This window comes from Grampus griseus (assembly GCF_964374135.1).
Source record: "Grampus griseus genome assembly, chromosome: 2".
NCBI classification, from domain to species: domain Eukaryota; kingdom Metazoa; phylum Chordata; class Mammalia; order Artiodactyla; family Delphinidae; genus Grampus; species Grampus griseus.
Window position 1 is genome coordinate 41,703,889 of NC_139018.1, and position 26,548 is coordinate 41,730,436.

Genomic DNA, 26,548 nt, shown 5'->3' on the forward strand with positions numbered 1-26,548 from the left:
ATGGTAAGTTGTTTAGGATTGTGAGCTGCCCTATCTTCAGTGATTTTGTTTTTGGTCTGTTTTACTTCTCATGAAATAACGTGAATTTAGATTTCCAAACAATTCTTAATTCCTTCCTTTGACTCTTCTGATGTGCTTAGCGCACAGTAAATCTGGTAACAATTGCTATGATGTTTTACTAGTAAATTTTACAATGGCAGTTGCCTTTATAATTTGCTGTTAATGATCATTGTTTCATTGTTCCTCTAAATTTACTAGTTCAACATTTTATAATTACAGTTTGATCCTTGTGATTTATTATTTTTCCTCTGATGCTTCAAACTAAGCAAACCTGGTTTTTTTAATTTGATAATATACTTAGATTGAATATGGTATACTTAAATATGAATTAGGTTGACAAAATTTAAAAAAAGATTTCCTAAACTGTGTTGTCCTCTTAAGCTTTTTGATTTGTTTATTATGTTTGTCACTACAGATTGATGAATATAAAAAACTCTGTGAACTAAAGAGAAAGGAGACTTACAAAAAGAAGAAAGAATTGGATACATTAAGGCTTAAAATGACAAAAATGAGAGAAACCCTTGCTGCCAGCAGAGTGGTAAGAAAGCATAAACTATGTTTCTTCAAGCACGACCCCAAGCACCTCAATATACACTGCCTTGAATACAACTAATAGCAGGTGGTTTAAAAAAGGAGCTGATATTAATTAATCTTCATGCCATTCGGGGGAGAATGTTTTCGGCATGTTAATCTTTTCTGACATTTAAAGTGTTATAGGGCAATTGTGTTTTCTTCTTTAGGAATATGATGGAAAGAAGGAAGTTTGGAATGCTTAGGTACACATTGCATTTGATGGGCCAAAATACTGTAAAAATGTTTTTTAAAAAATACATACAGAACTGACCAAATGGATATAGAATCATATGTAATGTTTGTGTGAGATTGCTTTATTTTACATAACAAAGTGAATAAACATGGGCAGATTCCTTAATTCTGAATGTGTGATAATAAAACAGAATTTAGGCTCTCCATTTATATTGAGTACACTAATATGGAAAGGAGACTATTTGTCTCTTTGAGTTAGAAAATACTTCAGAGCTCTGTACTTCTATTTTTCTTTTGTTGTTGTTGTTGCTAATTTTTATTTTATTTTATTTTTATTTTTCTCCCTCCCTCCCACCCTCCCTATCGCACCCCTCCAGGCGGTCACAAAGCACCGAGCTGATCTCCCTGTGCTATGCGGCTGCTTCCCACTAGCTATCTACCTTACGTTTGGTAGTGTATATATGTCCATGCCTCTCTCTCGCTTTGTCACAGTTTACCCTTCCCCCTCCCCATATCCTCAAGTCCATTCTCTAGTAAGTCTGTGTCTTTATTCCTGTTTCACCCCTAGGTTTTTCATGACATTTTTTTTTCTTAAATTCCATATATATGTGTTAGCATACGGTATTTGTCTCTCTCTTTCTGACTTACTTCACTCTGTATGACAGACTCTAGGTCTATCCACCTCATTACAAATAGCTCAATTTCGTTTTGTTTTATGGCTGAGTAATATTCCATTGTATATATGTGCCACATCTTCTTTATTAATTCCTACGATGATGGACACTTAGGTTGTTTCCATCTCCGGTCTATTGTAAATAGTGCTGCAATGAACATTTTGGTACATGACTCTTTTTGAATTATGGTTTTCTCAGGGTATATGCCCAGTAGTGGGATTGCTGGGTCATATGGTAGTTCTATTTGTAGTTTTTTAAGGAACCTCCATACTGTTCTCCACAGTGGCTGTATCAATTTACATTCCCACCAACAGTGTAAGAGGGTTCCCTTTTCTCCACACCCTCTCCAGCATTTATTGTTTCTAGATTTTTTGGTGATGGCCATTCTGACTGGTGTGAGATGATATCTCATTGTAGTTTTGATTTGCATTTCTCTAATGATTAGTGATGTTGAGCATTCTTTCATGTGTTTGTTGGCAGTCTGTATATCTTCTTTGGAGAAATGTCTACTTAGGTCTTCTGCCCATTTTTGGATTGGGTTGTTTGTTCTTTTGTTATTAAGCTGCATGAGCTGCTTATAAATTTTGGAGATTAATCCTTTGTCAGTTGCTTCATTTACAAATATTTTCTCCCATTCTGAGGGTTGTCTTTTGATCTTGTTTATGGTTTCCTTTGCTGCGCAAAAGCTTTGAAGTTTCATGAGGTCCCATTTGTTTATGTTTGTTTTTATTTCCATTTCTCTAGGAGGTGGGTCAAAAAGGACCTTGCTGTGATTTATGTCATAGAGTGTCCTGCCTGCCTATGTTTTCCTCTAAGAGTTTGATAGTTTCTGGCCTTACATTTAGGACTTTAATCCATTTTGAGCTTATTTTTGTGTATGGTGTTAGGGAGTGATCTAATCTCATACTTTTACATGTAGCTGTCCAGTTTTCCCAGCACCACTTATTGAAGAGGCTGTCCTTTCTCCACTGTACATTCCTGCCTCCTTTATCAAAGATAAGGTGACCATATGTGCGTGGGTTTATCTCTGGGCTTTCTATCCTGTTCCGTTGATCTATATTTCTGTTTTTGTGCCAGTACCATACTGTCTTCATTACTGTAGCTTTGTAGTATAGTCTGAAGTCAGGAAGCCTGATTCCTCCAGCTCCGTTTTTCGTTCTCAAGACTGCTTTGGCTATTCGGGCTCTTTTGTGTTTCCATAAAAATTGTGAAATTTTTTGTTCTAGTTCTGTGAAAAATGCCAGTGGTAGTTTGATAGGGATTGCATTGAATCTACAGATTGCTTTGGGTAGTAGAATCATTTTCACAATGCTGATTCTCCCAATCCAAGAACATGGTATATCTCTCCATCTATGTATCATCTTTAATTTCTTTCATCAGTGTCTTATAATTTTCTGCATACAGGTCTTTTGTCTCCTTAGGTAGGTTTATTCCTAGATATTTTATTCTTTTTGTTGCAATGGTTAATGGAAGTGTTTTCTTGATTTCACTTTCAGATTTTTCATCCTTAGTGTATAGGAATGCCAGAGATTTCTGTGCATTAATTTTGTATCCTGCTACTTTACCAAATTCATTGATTAACTCTAGTAGTTTTCTGGTAGCATCTTTAGGATTCTCTATGTATAGTATCATGTCATCCGCAAATAGTGACAGCTTTACTTCTTCTTTTCCGATTTGGATTCCTTTTATTTCCTTTTCTTCTCTGATTGCTGTGGCTAAAACTTCCAGAACTATGTTGAATAAGAGTGGTGAGAGTGGGCAACCTTGTCTTGTTCCTGATCTTAGTGGAAATGCTTTCAGTTTTTCACCATTGAGGATGATGTTGGCTGTGGGTTTGTCATATATGGCCTTTGTTATGTTGAGGAAAGTTCCCTCTATGCCTACTTTCTGCAGGGTTTTTATCATAAATGGGTGTTGAATTTTGTCAGAAGCTTTCTCTGCATCTATTGAGATGATCATATGGTTTTTCTCCTTCAGTTTGTTAATATGGTGTATCACGTTGATTGATTTACGTATATTGAAGAATCCTTGCATTCCTGGAATAAACCCCACTTGATCATGGTGTATGATCCTTTTAATGTGCTGTTGGATTCTGTTTGCTAGTATTTTGTTGAGAATTTTTGCATCTGTGTTCATCAGTGATATTGGCCTGTAGTTTTCTTTCTTTGTGACATCCTTGTCTGGTTTTGGTATCAGGGGGATGGTGGCCTCGCAGAATGAGTTGGGGAGTGTTCCTCCCTCTGCTATATTTTGGAAGAGTTTGGGAAGGATAGGTGATAGCTCTTCTGTAAATGTTTGATAGAATTCGCCTGTGAAGCCATCTGGTCCTGGGCTTTTGCTTGTTGGAAGATTTTTAATCACAGTTTCAATTTCAGTGCTTGTGATTGGTCTGTTCATATTTTCTATTTCTTCCTGATTCAGTCTTGGCAGGTTGTGCCTTTCTAAGAATTTGTCCATTTCTTCCAGGTTGTCCATTTTATTGGCATAGAGTTGCTTGTAGTAATCTCTCATGATCTTTTGTATTTCTGCAGTGTCAGTTGTTACTTCTCCTTTTTCATTTCTAATTCTATTGATTTCAGTCATCTCCCTTTTTTTCTTGATGAGTCTGGCTAATGGTTTATCAATTTTGTTTATCCTTTCAAAGAACCAGCTTTTAGTTTTATTGATCTTTGCTATCGTTTCCTTCATTTCTTTTTCATTTATTTCTGATCTGATTTTTATGATTTCTTTCCTTTTGCTAACTTTGGGGTTTTTTGGTTCTTCTTTCTCTAATTGCTTTAGGTGCAAGGTTAGGTTGTTTATTCGAGATGTTTCCTGTTTCTTAAGGTAGGATTGTATTGCTATAAACTTCCCTCTTAGAACTGCTTTTGCTGCATCCCATTTATTTTGAGTTGTCATGTCTCCATTGTCATTTGTCTCTAGGTATTTTTTGATTTCCTCTTTGATTTCTTCAGTGATCACTTCATTATTAAGTAGTGTATTGTTTAGCCTCCATGTGTTTGTATTTTTTACAGATCTTTTCATGTAATTCACATCTAGTCTCATAGCGTTGTGGTCGGAAAAGATACTTGATACAATTTCAATTTTCTTAAATATACCAAGGCTTGATTTGTGACCCAAGGTATGATCTATCATGGAGAATGTTCCATGAGCACTTGAGAAAAATGTGTATTCTGTTGTTTTTGGATGGAATGTCCTATAAATATCAATTAAGTCCATCTTGTTTAATGTATCATTTAAAGCTTGTGTTTCCTTATTTATTTTCATTTTGGATGATCTGTCTGTTGGTGAAAGTGGGGTGTTAAAGTCCCCTACTGTGAATGTGTTACTGTCGATTTCCCCTTTTATGCCTGTTAGTATTTGCCTTATGTATTGAGGTGCTCCTATGTTGGGTGCATAAATATTTACAATTGTTATATCTTCTTCTTGGATCGATCCCTTGATCATTATGTAGTGTCCTTCTTTGTCTCTTCTAATAGTCCTTATTTTAAAGTCTATTTTGTCTGATATGAGAATTGCTACTCCAGCTTTCTTTTGGTTTCCATTTGCATGAAATACCTTTTTCTATCCCCTTACTTTCAGTCTGTATGTGTCTCTAGGTCTGAAGTGGGTCTCTTGTAGACAGCAACTATATGTGTCTTGTTTTTGTATCCATTCAGCCAATCTGCGTCTTTTGGTGGGAGCATTTAGTCCATTTTCATTTAAGGTAATTATCGATATATATGTTTCCATTCCCATTTTCTTAATTGTTTTGGGTTCGTTATTGTAGGTCTTTTCCTTCTCTTGTGTTTCTTGCCTAGAGAAGTTCCTTTAGCAGTTGTTGTAGAGCTGGTTTGGTGGTGATGAACTCTCTCAGCTTTTGCTTTTCTGTAAAGGTTTTAATTTCTCCATCAAATCTGAATGACATCCTTGCTTGGTAGAGTAATCTTGGTTGCAGGTTTTTCTCCTTCAACACTTTCAATATGTCCTGCCACTCCCTTCTGGCTTGCAGAGTTTCTGCTGAAAGATCAGCTGTTAACCTTATGGGGATTCCCTTGTGTGTTATTTGTTGTTTTTCCCTTGCTGCTTTTAATATGCTTTCTTTGTATTTAGTTTTTGACAGTTTGATTAATATGTGTCTTGGCGTATTTCTCCTTGGATTTATCCTGTATGGGACTCTCTGTGCTTCCTGGACTTGATTAACTATTTCCTTTCCCATATTAGGGAAGTTTTCAACTATAATCTCTTCAAATATTTTCTCAGTCCCTTTCTTTTTCTCTTCTTCTTCTGGAACCCCTATAATTCGAATGTTGGTGCGTTTAATGTTGTTCCAGAGGTCTCTGAGACTGTCCTCAGTTCTTTTCATTCTTTTTTCTTTATTCTGCTCTGCATTAGTTATTTCCCCTATTTTATCTTCCAGGTCACTTATCCGTTCTTCTGCCTCAGTTATTCTGCTATTGATCCCATCTAGAGTATTTTTCATTTCATTTATTGTGTTGTTCATCATTGTTTGTTTCATCTTTAGTTCTTCTAGGTCCTTGTTAAATGTTTCTTGCATTTTGTCTATTCTGTTTCCAAGATTTTGGATTATCTTTACTATCATTATTCTGAATTCTTTTTCAGGTAGACTGCCTATTTCCTCTTCATTTGTTAGGTCTGGTGGGTTTTTATCTTGCTCCTTCATCTGCTGTGTGTTTTTCTGTCTTTTCATTTTGCTTATCTTACTGTGTTTGGGGTCTCCTTTTTGCAGGCTGAAGGTTCGTAGTTCCTGTTGTTTTTAGTGTCTGTCCCCAGTGGCTAAGGTTGGTTCAGTGGGTTGTGTAGGCTTCCTGGTGGAGGGTACTAGTGCCTGTGTTTTGGTGGATGAGGCTGGATCTTGTCTTTCTGGTGGGCAGGTCCACGTCTGGTGGTGTGTTTTGGGGTGTCTGTAGACTTATTATGATTTGGGGCAGCCTCTTTGCTAATGGGTGGGGTTGTGTTCCTGTCTTGCTAGTTGTTTGGCATAGGATGTCCAGCACTGTAGCTTGCTGGTCGTTGAGTGGAGCTGGGTGCTGGCGTTGAGATGGAGATCTCTGGGAGATTTTAGTTGTTTGCTATTATGTGCAGCTGGGAGGCGTCTTGTGGACCAGTGTCCTGAAGTTGGCTCTCCCACCTCAGAGGCACAGCACTAAGTCCTGGCTGCAGCACCAAGAGCCTTTCATCCACACGGCTCCTTAATTTGGGATGATTCGTTGTCTATTCATGTATTCCACAGATGCAGGGTACATCAAGTTGATTGTGGAGCTTTAATCCGCTGCTTCTGAGGCTGCCGGGAGAGATTTCCCTTTCTCTTCTTTGTTCTCACAGCTTCCAGGGGCTTAGCTTTGGATTTGGCCCCGCCTGTGCGTGTAGGTCGCCGGAGGGCGTCTGTTCTTTGCTCAGACAGGACGGGGTTAAAGGAGCCGCTGATTCGGAGGCTCTGGCTCACTCAGGCCGGGGGGTAGGGAGGGTCACGGAGTGCAGGACGTTGCACCAGCCTGAGGCGCGCCGTGCGTTCTCCCCGGGGGAGTTGTCCCTGGATCCCGGGACCCTGGCAGTGGCGGGCTGCACAGGCTCCCCGGAAGGGGGGTGTGGATAGTGACCTGTCTTCGCACACAGGCTTCTTGCTGGCGGCAGCAGCGGCCTTTGCGTCTCATGTCTGTCTCTGGGGTCCGCACTTTTAGCCGCGGCTCCCGCCCGTCTCTGGAGCTCCTTTAAGCAGCGTTCTTAATCCCCTCTCCTCGTGCACCAGGAAATAAAGAGGGAAGAAAAAGTCTCTTGCCTCTTCGGCAGGTCCAGACTTTTCCCCGGACTCCCTCCCGGCTAGCCGCGCGGTGCACTAACGCCCTGCAGGCTATGTTCACGCTGCCAACCCCAGTCCTCTCCCTGCGCTCCGACTGAAGCCGGAGCCTCAGCTGCCAGCCCCGCCCGCCCCGGCGGGTGAGCAGACAAGCCTCTCGGCTGGTGAGTGGCGGTTGGCCCTGATCCTCTGTGCTGGAATCTCACCGCTTTGCCCTCCGCACCCCTGTTGCTGTGCTCTCCTCCGCGGCCCCGAAGCTCCCCCGCTCCGCCACCCGCTGTCTCCGCCCGCGAAGGGGCTTCCTAGTGTGTGGACACTTTTCTTCCTTCACAGCTCCCTCCCACTGGTGCAGGACCCGTCCCTATCCTTTTGTCTCTATTTTTTTCTTTTGCCCTACCCAGGTACGTGGGGGGTTTCTTGCCTTTTGGGAGGTCTGAGGTCTTCTGCCAGCGTTCAGTAGGTGTTCTGTAGGAGTTGTTCCACGTGTAGATGTGTGTACTTCTATTTTTAAAAATTAACAACATCGAGTGAAAGCCAGTATTGTGATAAATATTTTGTGAGGATTACCCTCATTTTAAAGATAAGAAAACTGAAGCTTATGCAGTGACTATAATTGAAGAGGTTAATGTTAATACTACTTCTACGTTAATTAAAACAGAAACACCTGTTAATCTATCACAGTTGAATTAATGAGTCTAGCGTATTTCTTCTATTTGTGTTGAGAATTACATGTAAAACTATGTGGGGCAACAGTAATCCTAAAACATCGCATTGCTTATCAGAGTCTTCAGTTAATTCCATTATATCAATACTATTTATAGTGTGATTTTGACCATTATAGTTACAATATATCTATTATGACATCCAATTACAAAACATTAGTAAAATCAAAAACTTCCCCCAGATATGTGCGTTTAAAAAGGTGATTATCTGTTTCTTCATATATCAACATAGTAAGGAAGCATGAGTCAGGCTAGGCTCAAAGGAGAACACGGGGATTGTATAAAACAGATCTTATCGGCACGCCTAAGCTCATATCCCCAGTTGGGGCCTCATAAATTATGCCAAGCACACCACCTGGTTTGGAAAAATGAAGTATATGTTCCTTAACCTGTTCTTCAAAGATCTCTAAAGACAAATAAGGCTTGAGGTGGCAGGGGTAAACTCAGCTGCAGTGTCATTCTCTTCCTCCCCCCAATCCAGCGCCCCACCCCACCTTACCAGTGGAGAATTGTGTTTAAAGCACGAGCTTCAGTATCACAGAGACCTGGGTTCAAGTCTTGGCTTTACCAACCCGAAGTTTCCTCACCTATAATATGGTGGTAATAATATTACCTATTTCAAAGGGCTTTTGTGGAGATAGAATGAGGTCATGCCTATAAGGCTTTTAGCTGAGTGTTTTGTATTTGGTAAAGTTTGTTGTTGTTATTGCCTGAGATTAGAAAACAACATTTTGGCTATGGACTTGAGACTACAGGGAATTTCAGGTTCATCTTCATGTGGTGCTTTTTAGTTTAGAAAACTCTGCAGCCAGGTCAAACTGGTGTGATGCTGGCAGAAAAGAATAATGATGTGTGATTCTCAAGGTGCCCTACATGTCCAGGGCGGGGAGGATCGAGGGCTAGAGGTTATGGATGTCAGGCAGGACGGGCCTTCAGTGTATAGTCACTAATCCTGATTATTGGTCAGAGTTCTTTGGACATTCTGTTAATTTTTGATGGCATATCTAGGATTTCAGACTCCTGTTAACTCTGGAACTACTTATAGCCCACAAGTTCAGTCATATGAGTGCTTTAGAGGAAAAAAAAAATAGTTTGGGGAGCTTTCACCCACCTGTCTCACCTGGCATGACTGAAAGAACCTCTATACCCCCAACAGGTGTTTTTCTGACCCCACACTGATGTGCAGGGTTAGGTGACTCTAAATAATCTGTCCATGGTAGCTCTATGCCAGAGAGCAAAGGAATTTGTTTGATCAGCTTTTCTCTCAGCTCCACTTTCCCTCACAAGCTGAAATGCAGACCCAAGCTCTGATAAGTTTGCTTTCCCTTTTCTTTATTCCAAAACTGTGTTGTAAAAATATGTTCACTATGAATTTTCTCCATCCGTATTTCCTTTTTAATCATGCTAACATTTTTTCATAGTACCCAATTTTTCCATTTCTAAATTACTGATTAAATATTAAGAAAAAAATCTTTGCAACATGGACATAGCTATCAACTAAGGTGAAAGACCCAATTTGTTTTGACTTTTCTTTTTATAATACTCATTCTAGTATCCTGGAATAACATGTTGAAAATAATTATGAAAATGTATATTTAATTTTTTTAAATGGTAAGTCAAGATGAATTCATGTCTTGAAAACTGTTTTTATAGTTTTCACATTGCTATAATTGGTTTCTCTCCCTCCCAAATTTTGTTTGCTTTTCTGATGAATTCAGGATTATTTCTGTCTCAGTTTGTTTTATAAAGAAACAAGCAGTATAATGATTGCTTTATATATATATATTTTTTTTAATTAATTAATTTATTTATTTACTTTTGGCTGCGTTGGGTCCTCGTTTCTGTGCGAGGGCTTTCTCCAGTTGCGGTGAGCAGGGGCCACTCTTCATCGTGGTGTGCGGGCCTCTGACTATCGCGGCCTCTTGTTGCGGAACACAGGCTCCAGACGCGCAGGCTCAGTAGTTGTGGCTCACGGGCCCAGCCGCTCCGCGGCACGTGGGATCTTCCCAGACCAGGGCTCAAACCCACGTCCCTTGCATCGGCAGGCAGATTCTCAACCACTGCGCCACCAGTGAAGCCCCTGATTGCTTTTTATTTTAACTAAAGGACACCCCCAGTGTAAAAGTTGAATGGATGATACATGAATATTTAGTGAATTGGACTTCTGTCATGAATCATTTGATGATGATGGAATGCCCCAATTTTACTGAATTTTCAACAGGTTCTTAGTGATCACAATTTAGAGATATCACAACTACAAGAATCAATAAGACATTGGGAACAACAGGTTGAAGACATGAAGAAATCCTGTAAGATCCTGGAGGATAAAATGTAAGTATAATACTTTATCTTTACAGAAGCACTTCTAGATGTTATGTTCCTTTCATTAAAAAAAAATTTATTTAATAGTAGATGAAAATTATTCTCTTATTTTACTAAAAGTTGTGTGATTGTCAGCTTTATAGAATCACCTCTTCATTTTGAAATTAAACAGTCTTTCAGATGATCAAGAGAAAAAAATTGAGGATGATGTGGTTAGTTTAGGAAAAGGGAGGGAATTTGGGGTGTGTACTATCCTTATTTCAGTTCCTTACTCCCTACAAATACGCGCCTGGAGGAAGGCACTGCCATAGGGCTACAACTCACCTAACCATGCTGCTACAGTTGTTGTTCTTAGTCAAGGGGGACTTGCAGCACTTATTGAGAAAATACAGGGAAGCCTCAAGGCAAAAACTTTTACCATGGAACTGAAACCAGAAACATAAGGAAATATTCCATCTGTCTCAAGGCCTAGTGTTTGCTTCCTTCTGCTTCTCTCTTTATCTACATGCTGTGTTCTCTTCCTGGTGAGTCCGTGGCTAAGCATGGCCATTCCAAACCCTCTGAGTTTACCTGTCACAGATCCATGTATCTTTAGAGACTGACCAACAGATTCTCTCCCAGGAGAATTCCCAGATTTCCCATCAAAAGCTGTTTGGCTCAGCTCTGGATAGGAAGGTGGGGTCTTTTAATATAAACATGGCTTCTGGGTTTACCCCCAGGGTTTACTGACAGTTTAAAAGACAAATTATGGTCTGAGCAGATTCCGCAAAAGATAAGTAATTCCACATGTGGGATCCTGTTACAATATGGCTCATTTCTACATAGATTTGAATGTATTGGGATTAAAATTATGTCTTCTAAAATAACAACTGCACAGTACTATTCTACTCTATCATCAACAGTCCATAAAATATGCAATAATCCTTATACTCAGTACCAGATTTAAAATTGGAAAGCTCAAGTAATACAACAATTAAAAATCAGAATAAAAAATCTTTTTCTTTGAAAGTGATTCGATAATTTTAGTTGATATCTATTTCTTAAAAACTAGGCAAAGAATCATAGTGGAAAATATAGATTAGCTCTTAACTTATTTCTAGGAATTATGATTAAAAGCCTTGAAACACTGATAAAGTTTTATTTATAAGCAGACTTCATGTTAGCTAACTGGTTTTAAATGTATGTTCAAGATAAAAATGGGGATTCATTGATCTTTCATTTTAAATGGCTCATCTTTTTGTTTTCAGTCCCAGCCTTTCAAGGGTTTTCTTGTGGAATCTCACTGAGGAAAAGTGCTTTTGATTAATTTGGTGATTGAGGTATAAGTTTCCCCCCTTTTATTAATAAAACTTTACTTTTTCTTCTTTATAACTTGGCAAATTAAAAGAAAATTCTCTGTATTTTTATTTTGTCACTTAGTTCCTTTTCTCTATCTTTGGAGGTAGGGAGAGGCAGCTCAGTTCTTGTTTGGTGGATTTGAAGAATCAAACAGTGTTGTTTTATAATATTCTATAAGATTCTTTAAGAATAAATTATACAAGAAACAAATAATTTATATAACTCAACTTCCTATTAATCTATTAGTCTTAATTTCCCCCATCCCACCCACCATGAAATCGTTAACTTGCAAGCTCATTATCTATTTTGAGGTCAAAATATTGAGGGAAAGCAAAAATTACTCAACTCCAAGTTTAAATTCTATATGTGGACAGTTAAGGGTACCTCAAATTCTTCACAGATCCACAGGAGGCATTGCTAGTTTAATCCTTCTTCTTTGCTATTATTGATATCCACCATGATGTATTTGCATAATAAAGGCAAATCAGTGCCTATCTTTCTAAATTGCTATGACATTTTTCGTCATTCAGCTGGTTATCAACATGTGGGAAGTGGGGAATTGGAAGCTAAATATTGTGTATAAATGACATCCAATTTGTGACCCAAAGTATATACTTACCATTATAGTGCAAGAGGCTATAAAAATTATAGATGCTTTTTAAAAAGGACTGACATGGTTTCAAAATTGTCAAGGTTACCAAAGATTTTCATCCTGCCAAATTTTAGTAATCTGATCTATTCCTCAAAGTTTTAAAATTCGTTATAGAATTTGACACAGATGTTCACTTCCATCTTCTTGATATACTTTCTTCACTTGGCTTCCCAAACTTCACATTCTCTTATTTCATTTACTACACTGCTTCTTCTCAGGACCCTTTACTTGTTCCAGTTCTTCTTTTTGTCTCTAAATTTAGGAGTTATCAGCCCTTCACTGTTCTCTATTCTCTACTCATACTCTCCATATGTGATTTCATTCAGTCTCATACTTTCTGTACCCCAGTGACTTCCATATCTATATATCCAACCCTGACCTCTAACTGCATATAGTCTACAGCTTATTTGACCTTTCCACTTGGAGGATATCTCAAATATACATGTCCTAAACAGAATTCTTAATTTCCCATCTCCTTGAAATAGCTCTTTCTTTAGTCTTCCATATCACTATTTACCTAGTTACTCCAGCCAAAAAACTAGGAGTCATCCACCATTCCTGTTTTCCTTGCTACCTAACCCTAACCCAGCTAACCAACTAACCTAACCCTAACCCAACTCTAACTCCAGCCAAATCCAAAGCATGTCCTGTTGCCTTCATCTTTAAAATATATCCTGAGTCCAGCTGTTTCTCACCAGCTTCACCACTACAACCTTAATCTGAGCCACCATTATCTCTTCTGGACCACTGCCATAGACTTCTACGTAGTCTATCTTCCTATACTATTGTCTTTCTCTACTAAGTAGCCAGAGTCATTTTTACAAGATGTGAATCAGTTCATGTCACTCCTTTCCTTAAAAAATCCTCCCCTGGTTCCCTTCAAAATAAAATCTGAACTTCTACCTTGTCCTCAAGACCCTATATGATCTGGGCTGTGTCTAACTCTCCAGCCTTCTCACACTCCTGTCTTCATCAAATATTCAATACACCAAGCTTGTTCCTATCTCAGGATATTATCACCTGCTGTTCCTTCTATATGAAAAGCTGTTCCTTAAGATCTTCAAATATCTGGCTCCTTCTCATCCTTCAGGTCTTTCACAAGTTATCCCAAGAGATGTTCCCTAATCACCTGTCTACAGTACCATCCTCACTCTCAGGATTTCTCTATCCTTTACCCTACTTTGTGATCTTTGGAGCATTTAACACTATCTGAAATATATATATATTTTTTGATAACTTTCTTATAGTCTGTCTACTCCACTAGAGTGTAATTTCCATGAGGGTAGAGACTTTGTGCTGTATCTCCCAGAGTGTAGGTGTTCAAAAATTGCTTCTTAAATTAATATATAAATAAATGAAATATTAATACATCAATTCAAAAGAGTAAAAATTTTGTTTATTTTAATGAATTGTAAATAAATATATTGTATAGGGAGATGGAGACTGGAAGTTTCTGATGTCATAAGTAAATGTGGCTTTGCTGGAAAACATGTCCTAATAGGAATTTATTTGGCTTCCTTTGTTCATAGGCTTTTCTTTAGGAATAACAAGGAAAAACTGGATGATGAATCTAATTTTGAAAAAAAAGAATTATTGCTGAAGATAAAACAGGTAGGAAGACAGAAATGATGGCTTTAAGATTATAATTAATTTTTAGTTAACATTTTAAGTATATGTGAAAAATGTGAAATTTTCCAAAAGTAGCATTTTCATTAACTAATAATAATCATGATCATTCACAGTAATTGATTTAAAGATTTGATCAGAAAACTGGAAGAGAATAGTGAAAATCACCTAAGCTGAGCAGAAAAAAGAATTTTCAAAAAATGAGGATAGTTTAAGAGACCTCTGGGACAACATCAGTGTATTAATATTCACATTATAGGGGTCCCAGAAAGAAGAGAGAGAGAAAGGGGCAGAGAACATAATTGAAGAAATAGTAGCTGAAAACTTCCCTAACCTGAGAAAGAAAACAGATCTAAGTCCAAGAAGCATAGAGATTCCCAAACAAGATGAACCCAAAGAGGACCACACCAAGACACATTGTAATTAAAATGGAAAAAATTAAAGATAAAGAATCTTAAAAGCAGCAAAGGAAAGGTGACTGGCTGTGTACAAGGGAACTCCAATAAAACTATCAGCTGACTTTTTAGCAGAAACTTTTTAGGTCAGAAAAAAGTGGCATGATATATTTAAAGTGATGAAAAGAAAAAAACCTACAACCAATACTCTACCTGGCAAGGCTATCATTCAGATTTCAATGAGAGATAAAGAGTTTTACAGACAAACAAAAGCTAAAAGAGTTCAGTAGTACTAAACCTACTTTACAAGAAACATAAAAGGGACTTCTCTAAATGGAAAAGAAAAGACCACAGCTAGAAACATGAAAATTATGAAAGGAAAAATCTCATTGGTAAAGGCAAACATAGAGTAAAGGTCAACTACTTATAAAAGCTAGTGGGAATGTCAAAAGACAAAAGTAGTAAAATCATCTATATCCACAATAAGTAGTTAAGGGATACAAAAAACAAAAAGATGGACAATGTGATATCAAAAACATTAAATGTGGTGGGGGCGCATAAAAATGCAGGGTTGTTAGAATGTGTTCAAACTTAAGATCATCAACTTAATCACATATATAAAAAAGTTGTTATATATATACTTCATGGTAACTACAGACCAAAAATTTATAATAGATGCATACAAATAAGAGAGAAATGAATCCAAACATAACAGTAAAGACAGTAATCAAATCACAAAGGAAGAGAACAAAAGAAGAAGAAATGAACAAAAAAGAACTACCAAAACAACCAGAAAACAGCCAACAAAATGTTAATAAGTACATATCTATTAATAATTGCTTTAAATGTAAATGGACTAAATACTCCAATCAAAAGACATAGAGTGGCTGACAGATTTAAAAAAAGAAAAACTCTCTATATTTGCTGTCTATAAGGGACTAGCTTCAGATCTAAGACACACACAGACTGAAAGGGCATGAAACAGGTGTTCAGTGCAAATGAAAACAAAAAGAAAGCTGGGATAGCAATGCTTATATCAGACAAATAGACTTTAGAGCAAAGACTGTAACGAGAGACAAAGAAGGATATTATAGACTGAGAAATGGATCAATCCAACAAGAAATAACAATTGTAAACATATATGCACCCAACATAGAAGCACCTAAATACATAAAGCAAATATTAACAAATATAAAGGGTGAAATTGATGGTAACATAATAATAGTAGAGGATTTTAACACCTCACTTACATCAATGGACAGATCATCCAGACAGAATACCAATAAGGAAACAATGGCTTTAAGTGACACATTAGACCAATGGAATCAACAGATATATATAGAGAGAGCTTTCCTTCCGAAAGCAGCAGAATACACATTATTTTCAGGTGCACATGGAACATTCTGTAAGGTAGATCATATGCTAGGACACAAACAAGAGTCTACAAGTTTAAGAAATTGAAATCATATCAAGCATCTTTTCTGACCACAGTGTATAAGACTAGAAATCAACTACCAAAACCAAACCAAAACAAAACCCTGCAAAAAACACAAACACATGGAAGCTAAACAATATGCTACTAAACAACCAATGGGTCACTGAAGAAATCAGAGAGGAAATTTAAAAATACCTGGAGACAAATGAAAATGGAAACACAATGATTCAAAATATATGGGACACAGCAAAAACAGTTCTAAGAGGGAAGTTTATAGTGATACAGGCCTACTTCAGAAAGAAGGAAGATCTCAAACAAACAACCTAACCTTACATCTAAAGGAACTAGAAAAATAAGAACAAACAAAACAAAGTAAGAGGAAAAAAATAATAAGGACCGGAGCAGAAATAAATGAAATAGAGACTTAAAAATAAAACAATAGAAAAGATCAATGAAACTAAGAGATTGTTCTTTGAAAAGATAAGCAAAATTGATAAACTTTTATTTAGACTAATCAAGAAGAAAAGAGAGAGGGCCCAAATCAATAAAATCAGAAGTGAAATTCCAACCTACACCACAGGAATACAAAGGATCATAAGAGATTACTACAAACAATAATATGTCAATAAAATGGAAAACCTAGAAGAAGTGAATAAATTCCTAGAAATGTACAATTTCCCAAGACTGAATCAGGAAGAAATATAAAATATGAACAGACCAATTACCAGTAATGAAAATGAATCAGAAAAAAAAAAAAAAACTGTCAATGAAGAAAGTCCAGGATTGGACAGGTTCACAGGTAAATTCTACCAAACATTTAAAGAAGAGTTAATGCCTATCCTTCTTAAACTCTTCCCCCAAAATTTAAGAACCCGTTTTATGAGTCCAGCATCACCCTGATACCAAAACCGGACAAAGACACCACAAAAAAGAGAATATTACAGGCCAAAATTACTGATGAGCATAGTTGCAAAAATCCTCAACAAATATTAACATACTGGGGCTTCCCTGGTGGCACAGTGGTTGAGAGTCTGCCTGCCGATGCAGGGGGCAGGGGTTCGTGCCCTGGTCCGGGAGGATCCAATATGCCGCGGAGCGGCTGGGCCCATGTGCCATGGCCACTGAGCCTGCGCATCCGGAGCCTGTGCTTCGTAACGGGAGAGGCCGCCACAGTGAGAGGCCCACGTACCGCAAAAAATATATATATATATTAGCACACTGAATTCAATAATGCACTAACAGGATCATACACTATGCTCAAGCAAGATTTATCCCAGGGATGCAAGGATAGTTCAGTATCTGCAAATCAATCAGTGTGATATACCACTTTAATAAATTGAAAATAAAAATCATATGATTGGGACTTCCCGGGTGGTGCAGTGGTTAAGAATCCGCCTGCCAGTGCAGGGGACATGGGTGCAAGGCCTGGTCTGGGAAAATCCCACATGCCACAGAGCAACTAAGCCAATGTGCCACAATTACTGAGCCTGCGCTCTAGAGCCCACGAGCCACAACTACTGAGGCCATGTGCCACAACTACTGAAGGCTGAGTGCCTAGAGCCTGTGCTCCACAACAAGAGAAGCCAGTGCAGTGAGAAGCCTGTGCACTGCAATGAAGAGTAGCCCCTGCTTGCCACAACCAGAGAAAGTTTCTGTGCTCCACACACAGCAACCCAGTGCAGCCAAAAATAAATAAACAATAAATAAATAAAAATTTTAAAAAATCATATGATTATTTTGATAGATCAGAAAAAGCTTTTGACAAAATTCAGCACCCATTTATGAAAAAAAACTCAATAAAGTGGGTGTAGAGGGAACATACCTCAACATAATAGAGGCCATATACAACAAGCTTATAGCTAAAATCATACTCAAAGGTCAAAAGTTGAAAGTATTTCTTCTACAATCAAGAACAGGATAAGGCTGCCCACTGTCACCCCTTTTATTCAACATAGTATTAGAAATCCTAGCCACAGTCTTTTTCAGACAAGAAAAAGAATCCAAGTGGAAAAGGAAGAAGTAAAACTGTCAATGTTTACAGATGACATGATACTATACATAGAAAATCCCAGAGCCACCACCAAAACAAAAAACCACTAGAGCTCATCAGTGAATTCAGTAAAGTTGCAGCATACAAAATTAATATACAGAAATCTGTTGCATTTCTATACACTAATGACAAACTATCAGAAAGAGGAATTAAGGAAACAATTCCATTTATAATTGATTCAAAAGAATAAAATATCTAAGAGTAAATCTAACTAAGGAGGTAAAAGACCTGTACTTGGAAAACTATAAGACAGTAATGAAAAAATTGAATATGACACAAATGGAAAGATATATATTTTACCATTGGGAGAATTAAAATTGTTAAAATAACCATATTCCCCAAGACAATCTACAGATTCAATCCAATCCCTATTAAAATTCCAGTGATATTTTTCACAAAATTGGAACAAATAATTCTAAAATTTTTACCAAAACACAAAATACCCTGAATAGCCAAAACAATCTTGAGGAAGAAGAACAAAGCTGGAGGTATTACACGTTCTGATTTCAAACTATACTACAAAGCTACAGTAATGAAAATGGTATGGTACTGGCACAGAAACAGACACATAGATCATGAAACAGAATAGAGAGCACAGAACTAAACCTGCATATATAGTTTATTAATCTATGACAAAGAAGGCAAGAATATACAATGGGGAAAAGATAGCCTTTCTAATAAATAATGTTGGGAAAACTGGATAGCAACACGCAAAAGAATCAAATTGGACTACTTCCTCACATCATATACAAAAATCAACTCAAAATGGGTTAAAGACTTAGATGTAAAACCTGAAATCATAAAACTCATAGAAGAAAACATAGGCAGTACACTCTTTGACAACAGTCTTAGTTATTTTTATTGAGTATGTCTCCTCAGGCAATAGCAACAAAAGCAAAAATAAACAAATGGGACTACATCAAACTAAAAGGCTTTTGCACAGCAAAGAAAACTATTAACAAAACGAAAAGACAGCCTACTGAATGGGAGAAAATATTGGCAAACAATATATCTGACATGGGGTTAATATTCAAAATATGCAAAGAACTCATACAACTCAACATCTAAAAAACAACCTGATTAAACAATGGGCAGAGGATCTGAATACACATATTTCCAAAGACATACAGATGGCAAACAAGCACATGAAAAGATTCTCAACATCACCAATCATCAAGGAAATGCAAATCAAATCCACAATGAGATATCACCTCACACCTGTCAGAATGGCTATCGTCAAAAAGACCACAAATAAGTGTTGGATAAAAACTGAACTCTTCCTGACATCCAATCTTAATTCTCGTGAGTTATAGGAGGCAAGTTCAATAATGACACAAAATTCTATTCTAACTTTAACTTTTATTATGAAATATTACACATATACAGAACAGAATATTTACTGTAAGTGTACAGTCTTCGTGTACATATCTATCTTTTGATAAATGTAGTTTATTAATTTTAATGAAGTATAGTTTATCAATCTTTTCCTTTTTGGCTTATGCTTTTCATGTCCTATGTCTTGAGGATATTCTCCTACGTGATCTTGTAGAAGTTTTAGTGTTTGCTTTTTCATGTTAAGTACTGCAAGCTGTCTGGAATGTGTGTGTGTGTGTGTGTGTGTGTGTGTGTGTGTGTGTGTGTGTTCTGTGAAATGGTAGTCCAGATTCATACTTTCACATAAGATTGTCCAATTAACTAGCACTGTTAAATGGAAAGATGGTACTTTCCTCCACTATATTTCAGTGGCACTTTTGTCATAAATCAACTGTGGATCATAAATATATTATAAGTATATGTGTGAATCTGTAGCATCTATTTTATTCATTTGGACTTAATCTCTTCTCACATTAAAACCATGCACTCTTAATTAGTAGCTTTAAAATAAGCCTTTATAGTTAGTAGTAAAAATCCTTTAACTTTGTTCTTCTACAAGATTGCTTCCATTATTCTTGGCCCTTTGAATTTCAGTCTGTCAAGTCCTGCCCAAAAGCCTGTTTGGATTTTGATTGGGGTTGAATTAAATCTATAGATCAATTTGGGGAGGATTTTATGTTTTAACAATATTGAAGTTTCCAATCCATGAACACAGCATGTCTTTCATTTATCTTAGGTCTTTTTTGTTCCCTTTGACCTAGTTATTCAATTTCACTATGATATGTCCAAGTTTTTCTTTTTATTTATCCTGCTTGGGATTTATTGGGCATCTTAAATCCGTGAGTTGCTGTATTTTGTAAGTTCTGCAAAATTCTTAGCCATTATCTGTTCACATATTTCTTTTGTCCCATGCTTTTTCTTGTTTTTCTGAGACTCCAGTTATATGAACACACTTATTTGTACTAATAAAATATCCTGTCTGTATCTTACTCGCTCTTCTCTATTTTCTACTTTTTGTCTACCCCTGCTGCATTCTGGGCAGAATGGTCTTATTTCAATTCTTAATTTTGGTTGTTGTATTTTTCAACTGGTAATTTTCAAATCTGCTTTGTTGCTCTTTATTTTTTCCAATTCCTTGCCATATTTTTCAAGCATGTCTAGTATTCTTTGATCATAATAAATACAGTATTTTTATATTTCAGTGTCTATTTCCAATACCTGGTATTTTTGTAGGACTGGTTCTGTCATCTGTTGTTTCTGCCAATTTTTGTTCATGCTGTCTTGTTTCCTTCTGTTGGAAAACTGTACACTGGACATTGTATTTCAGAAAAGGTGTTTGTAGAAACAATTTGAGGTCTAGGATGACAGTGTATTTCTCAGGAACAGATTTCATTCACTTCTGTCAGATACCTGGGATGTTAACAGTCCCAAACCTCCTTAATCCACCTTTAGGTTCCCTGGTGATCTAAGTCAGGCTGGACCATAGCTTGTTAGCTTCTAATTCACTCTTCTTCAGAGGGTGAAGCTCTCTGGAATCCCAGACTAATGTGGCAGGAGGTTTATCAGGCATAACACCTGGATAAGCTCTTAAGTGTTGACTTTTGTCCCCCTTGTCATGTAAGAGAACCAAATCTCAGATTCCAAGTGGCTTCTTCTATATCAGTAAATGTCCTCAGAGTAAAAGGAGTTTTCAGTGCTAGGTTTACCAGTCTGGATTCTTACTTTCTTGTAGAATTAGGCTTACTAATTCCTCATTATCTTGTTAGTTCTGCAACAATTTTTTTTAAATAAATTTATTTATTTTATTTATTTTTGGCTACGTTGGGTCTTTGTTGCTATGCGCGGGCTTTCTCTAGTTGTGGCGAGTGAGGGCTACTCTTCATTGTGGTGCGCAGGCTTCTCATTGCAGTGGCTTCTCTTGTTGCGGAGCACGGGCTTTAGGCACACGGGCTTCAGTAGTTGTAGAAGTTGTGGAAGTAGTTGTGGCTTGTGGGCTCTAGAGTGCAGGCTCAGTAGTTGTGGCGCAAGGGCTTGGTTGCTCTGCGGCGTGTGGGATCTTCCCGGACTAGGGCTCAAACCCATGTTCCCTGCATTGGCAGGCAGATTCTTAACCATTGCGCCACCAGGGAAGCCCCTCTGCAACACTTTTAAGAACTCTTTTCATCCATCTATTTTAGTGATCCTTAGCCCACCATTCCTACCTAACCTAATTTTCTTACCTCATTTGAAGCAATTCAGTAGAGACATCCAAGCACAAAGTTCTCACCTCATTCAGAACACTAATGGGTACTATCTTTTGTCCTTGAATAGAAATATTTAACAAAAGTTAAGCATGATATCCAGTCAAAGAGGTTTTGAACAAGAGTTCCTATGGATGTTACATTTTCTTTTCCCTGGTGTAGTTTATTTTCTGGGAAAAGGACATACAGATCTTGTTGAATGATCCCAGTTTATTAATCCCAATTCTTATTTTAATATCAATTATTACTTTATGGTTTACTACTTTACTATGGTTTATTACTTTACTTTATGGCATCAGTGTTTACTACCTTTCTACACATTTGTCATAATTTATGGAAGAGGCCCCAAAACGTACAGTTACATATTTGATATAGAATTAGATCACTCAACATTTAAGGCATAGTCATTGTATGTTAAATAATATACCCAGTGCTCTAGAGAGTTGCCCACCGAAAGAGCCGTGAAACAAATCCTCTACTTCAATTCCTTTTTTTTCTAGATGGCTGCAAAGCTACACAAATGTCATTTCAAGAACAAAGATCTACGAGAGAAACTGCATACTGTTTCGAGACAATATAAGATTGTCCTAAATGAGGAGGATAAAGTTTTTATGCAGAAACAGAAAATTTATTCTGAGTATGTTTCTATCCATAATCCATACATGACTCAACATGCTTTAGTTATGGGTTACTTCTCCACTTAAGCTTATCCTAGTTTAAAATCTATTGATAACAATGAAATGTTCTTTACCCAATTGTAAATACACTCCTAATGCGCCTCTATATATACTGAATAATGCTTTCCTCATATGGGTCAGATCAAATCCATAAACGCCAAATCTATTATTTTTACTTCTAAATCAGACTCTTGAAAGAATAATCATGCTTTTACCCCATGAGACTGCCTAGAGAAACTATGAGATCTACCTTCATCAGAAACTGGCTTTGCACCTACATTTCCTTTCTCAGAAAAAGGTTTTGTCATTGACACAATCCCCTAACCCAGAGACTGGGAAATTATTCAAGGAAACCCCTATCTTTTACTAGGACTCCATTCAAGCACCAAGGCTTGTCAATTTCACCTCCCAAATATTTCTCAAAAATATCCTATCCTCCTCTCCAACTCCACTCTTTTCACCCCTTTTAGCTTCTTTGGTTTGGCTTGCCTCTCATAAGTTCTTCCCACTTTCTGTTTTACCACTCCTAACTTATCCACCTCCCTCTCACCACAATGATCCTCTGGAACATCCCTCTGAGGTCATTCCTTTTTATCAGTCACTGCATTGTTGTCAGCTGGGTACAAATCCCTTTGTCCCACTGAACTATGAACAGATCAGAGCAGTTGCTCTGTCTTACTCAGCACTGTATCTTCAGGATCTTGTCCATTGCTTAGCAGGTAGTGGGCTTTCACCAGTGTTTTCCTGATGAGTATTACAGAATAACATCTTGCAAGTATGAGTTATGTAAGTAGTAATACATTACTACACTCAAAGTTAAATCACATGGAAGTGTAATTATGGTGTCCAGGCCCACTTATGTGAAGCTGAATTTATGGTCACTGTTGCAGCATTTAGGATGCAGAGAGTTATTGCAATCATTTTGTATCATCCAATTGAATAGCCTACTAATAGTATTCTTCAGGCAAAAACTTTCCTCAGATCCATACTAAGTTATCAGTTTGAATCACAAAATGTGCTGATGACAAATAATTGTAACAATAAAACATTTACTACTGTTGTTGGTTTGTGTCTTCTTCAGCTTGGGCTACCATAACAAATTACCATAGACCAGGAGGCTTAAACAACAGAAATTGATTTCTCATAGTTCTGGAGGCTGGACATCTGAAATCAGGGTGCCAGCATGGTCAGGTTCTGGTGAGAGCTCTCTTCCTGACTTGCAGATGGCCAACCACCTTCTTGCTATGTCCTCATAGAGGGGAAAGAGAGAGAGAGAGAGCGCAAAAGAGAGAGAGCTGTCTGGTGTCTCTGCTTATGAGGGCACTAATCTCACCATGAGGACTCCATCCTCATGACCTCATATAAATCTAATCACCTCCCAAAGGCCCCATCTTCAAATACTATCTCACTGGGGCCTAGGGCTTCAGCATATGAATTTGTGGGGGGACACAATTCAGTCCATAGCAGTTTTGAAGAAGATGAGACACTTAGATAAAGTACTTCCTGTTACAAGCACATTCCTATCAATGTCTAGAAATTTGAACAAAATCATAAACTTCCCATTATTTTCTCTGTAAGTTAGAGATGAAAAATAACCACTCTTTACAAAATGCCTCATGAGTGCCACCCACTGGTGTTGTCACTTCACATCTCGGTTAATCCTTAAAACCAGTGAGATAGGTATTGTGATCCCCACTTTATGGATGGGGAAACTGAGACTCATCCACAGGTGAAGTCTCTTTTCAAGGTCACACTACTAGGAAGAGGTAGACCACTATCCAAAGTCGGTCTGATTGATTCCTTCACCTTTTACAAAATAACATAACAGAACTGATAAATTCATTAAAAGAGACACACCCACTCAGCATGATAAAATACTATAGAATTGTTCTTGTGCTTTTATGGTTACTATTGCAGTTAATGTTCCTTTCATGGCTTAGAGATTTTCATAAATTTAGCCACCACTAGCAAAAAGACTTTGTTTCTATTTTTACTAATTTATTTGATAAACAGTTCATGAACTAAACTTTCCAAACTACTTTTTAAATTCTTGTTTGTGGTTGCATATTTTCTTATGCTGAGGAGTTAAAAATGATTATTTCAACCTTAAATATATGATTACTCTGTTTTTTCATGGTAGAAATCAGAAACAACTGGCATTTATATCTCAGAAAGAAAACTTCCTATCAAAAAGAAAAGTAGACATCAGAAATATGGAAGAAGGACTTATCAGACTCAATGAGCTTCATCGGTATGTTTGTTGCCTTTGAAAATTTTAATCTTCATTCCTCTACATTTATCTTTTTAATAAATGGTAGCAACAAATCTATGCCAATTTCTAATATACTATAGAAAAGGAGGTTCATAATTGGCTCTCTTTTACAGTCTGGAAAAGTCATTATCATCGAATCTTTCACTGAAAGGATAGACAGGCACTGAGTTGTACATAAGCTGTGTCTAATACCTCTGTTACAGCCTTCACATTCCCCTTCATCCCAGATTCACAAGCACATCTTCTATCCTTAGTTACCACTTATCCCTAATTCAAGAATATTTATTGGCTTTCTAAATTATACATGGCAGTAAATCAGAACTCAGTCTAGAACCCAGAGTTCCTCACCAATTTGTTGACCTTAACCCTTCCTATGTCAGTGTTATTTCCCTTCATGTCCTCTGTATGCAGCAAGTTTGCCTTAGTCACAAGAGTCCTGACTTGCTGCTCCTTTCCTCTGTTTCTTTGCATAGGATGATGTCCTTTCCTTGGTGAGATTGCACCTCCATTCTGGCAATCCATGTTCCTCCCTCTATTAAACATTATCCTCTAATAACCTTTCCTCAACTGCCTCGCCAAAATCCGTTCTTCTCTATCCTTGGCTGGAATACTTGCAAAATCAGTTTACACTTGCAAAAATTGTAATTGTCTTTCCATTAGTCTGCCAATAAAATCTGTTGTTTCACAAGGTTTGTTTTGTCTCCCAATTAGATGGTAGCCTTATTGTGCATGTGAATTATACATACAGTCTACTATACATTTTAACAGCTCCCACAAATGCAAAATCCAATGTATTTTTCTTGTTTTTAGAGCAACAAAGGAAGCATATCGGAAACAAATAAAAGTCCTGAACGATAACCTGGAAAGAAAACTTCAGAGATGGTAAAAAAAGAAAACTCATTTATATTATAAGTAGTATATGTTATCTTTTTAAAATTTAATTTTATTTATTTATATTTTTATACAGCAGGTCCTTATTAGTTATGTATTTTATACATATTACTGTATTTATTTCAATCCCAATCTCCAAATTCATCCCACCCCCCGCACACCCCCTCAGCTTTCCCCCCTTGGTGTCCATACGTTTATTCTTTACATTTGTGTCTCTATTTCTGCCTTGCAAACCAGTTCATCTGTACCGTTTTTCTAGATTTCACATATATATGTTAATATTCAATATTTGTTTTTCTCTTTCTGACTTACTTCACTCTGTATGACAGTCTCTAGGTCCATCCACATCTCTACAAATGACCCAGTTTCATTCCTTTTTATGACTAAGTAATATTCCACTGTGTATATGTTCCATATCTTCTTTATCCATTTGTCTGTCCATTGTACATATGTACCACATCTTCTTTATCCATTCGTCTGTTGATGGGCATTTAGGTTGCTTCCATGACCTGGCTATTGTAAATAGTGCTTCAATGAACATTGGGGTGCATGTGTCTTTTTGAATTATGGTTTTCTGTCGGTATATGCCCAGTAGTGGGATTACTGGGTCATATGGTAATTCTATTTTCAGTTTTTTAAGGAACCTCCATACTGTTCTCCATAGTGGCTGTATCAATTTACATTCCCACCAACAGACCAAGAGGGTTCCCTTTTCTCCACACCCTCTCCAGCATTTGTTGTTTGTAGATTTTCTGATGATGCCCATTCTAACTGGTGTGAGGCGATACCTCATTGTAGTTTTGATTTGCATTTCTCTAATAATTAGTGACGTTGAGCAGCTTTTCATGTGCTTCTTGGCCATCTGTATGTCTTCTTGGGAGAAATGTCTATTTAGGTCTTCTGCCCATTTTTGGATTGGGTTGTGTGTTTCTTTAATATTGAGCTGCATGAGCTGTTTATATAGTTTGGAGATTAATCTTTTGTCCATTGATTCATTTGCAAATATTTTCTCCCATTCTGAGAGTTGCCTTCTTTTCTTGTTTATAGTTTCCTTTGCTGTGCAAAAGCTTTGAAGTTTCATTAGGTCCCATTTGTTTATTCTTGTTTTTATTTCCATTACTCTAGGAGGTGGGTCAAAAAAGATCTTGCTGTGATTTATGTCAAAGAGTGTTCTTCCTGGGGCTTCCCTGGTGGTGCAGTGGTTGAGAGTCTGCCTGCCGATGCAGGGGACACGGGTTCGTGCCCCGGTCCGGGAAGA

The 26,548-nt window shown here is 37.4% G+C and overlaps 1 protein-coding gene across 1 annotated transcript in view; it reads left to right on the forward strand.

Annotated features, from left to right (window-relative positions):
• Positions 1–26,548, forward strand: part of CCDC175 (coiled-coil domain containing 175) — a gene marked incomplete at both ends in the record, with an annotated part of 75,147 nt that overhangs the window by 16,432 nt on the left and 32,167 nt on the right. Inside the window, 6 exons of the mRNA XM_082649364.1 lie at positions 476–598; positions 10,240–10,349; positions 13,860–13,941; positions 21,951–22,087; positions 24,268–24,378; positions 25,210–25,281. Of these exons, the coding sequence (XP_082505490.1) occupies positions 476–598; positions 10,240–10,349; positions 13,860–13,941; positions 21,951–22,087; positions 24,268–24,378; positions 25,210–25,281 (635 nt within the window). The remainder of the gene's footprint in view (positions 1–475; positions 599–10,239; positions 10,350–13,859; positions 13,942–21,950; positions 22,088–24,267; positions 24,379–25,209; positions 25,282–26,548) is intronic.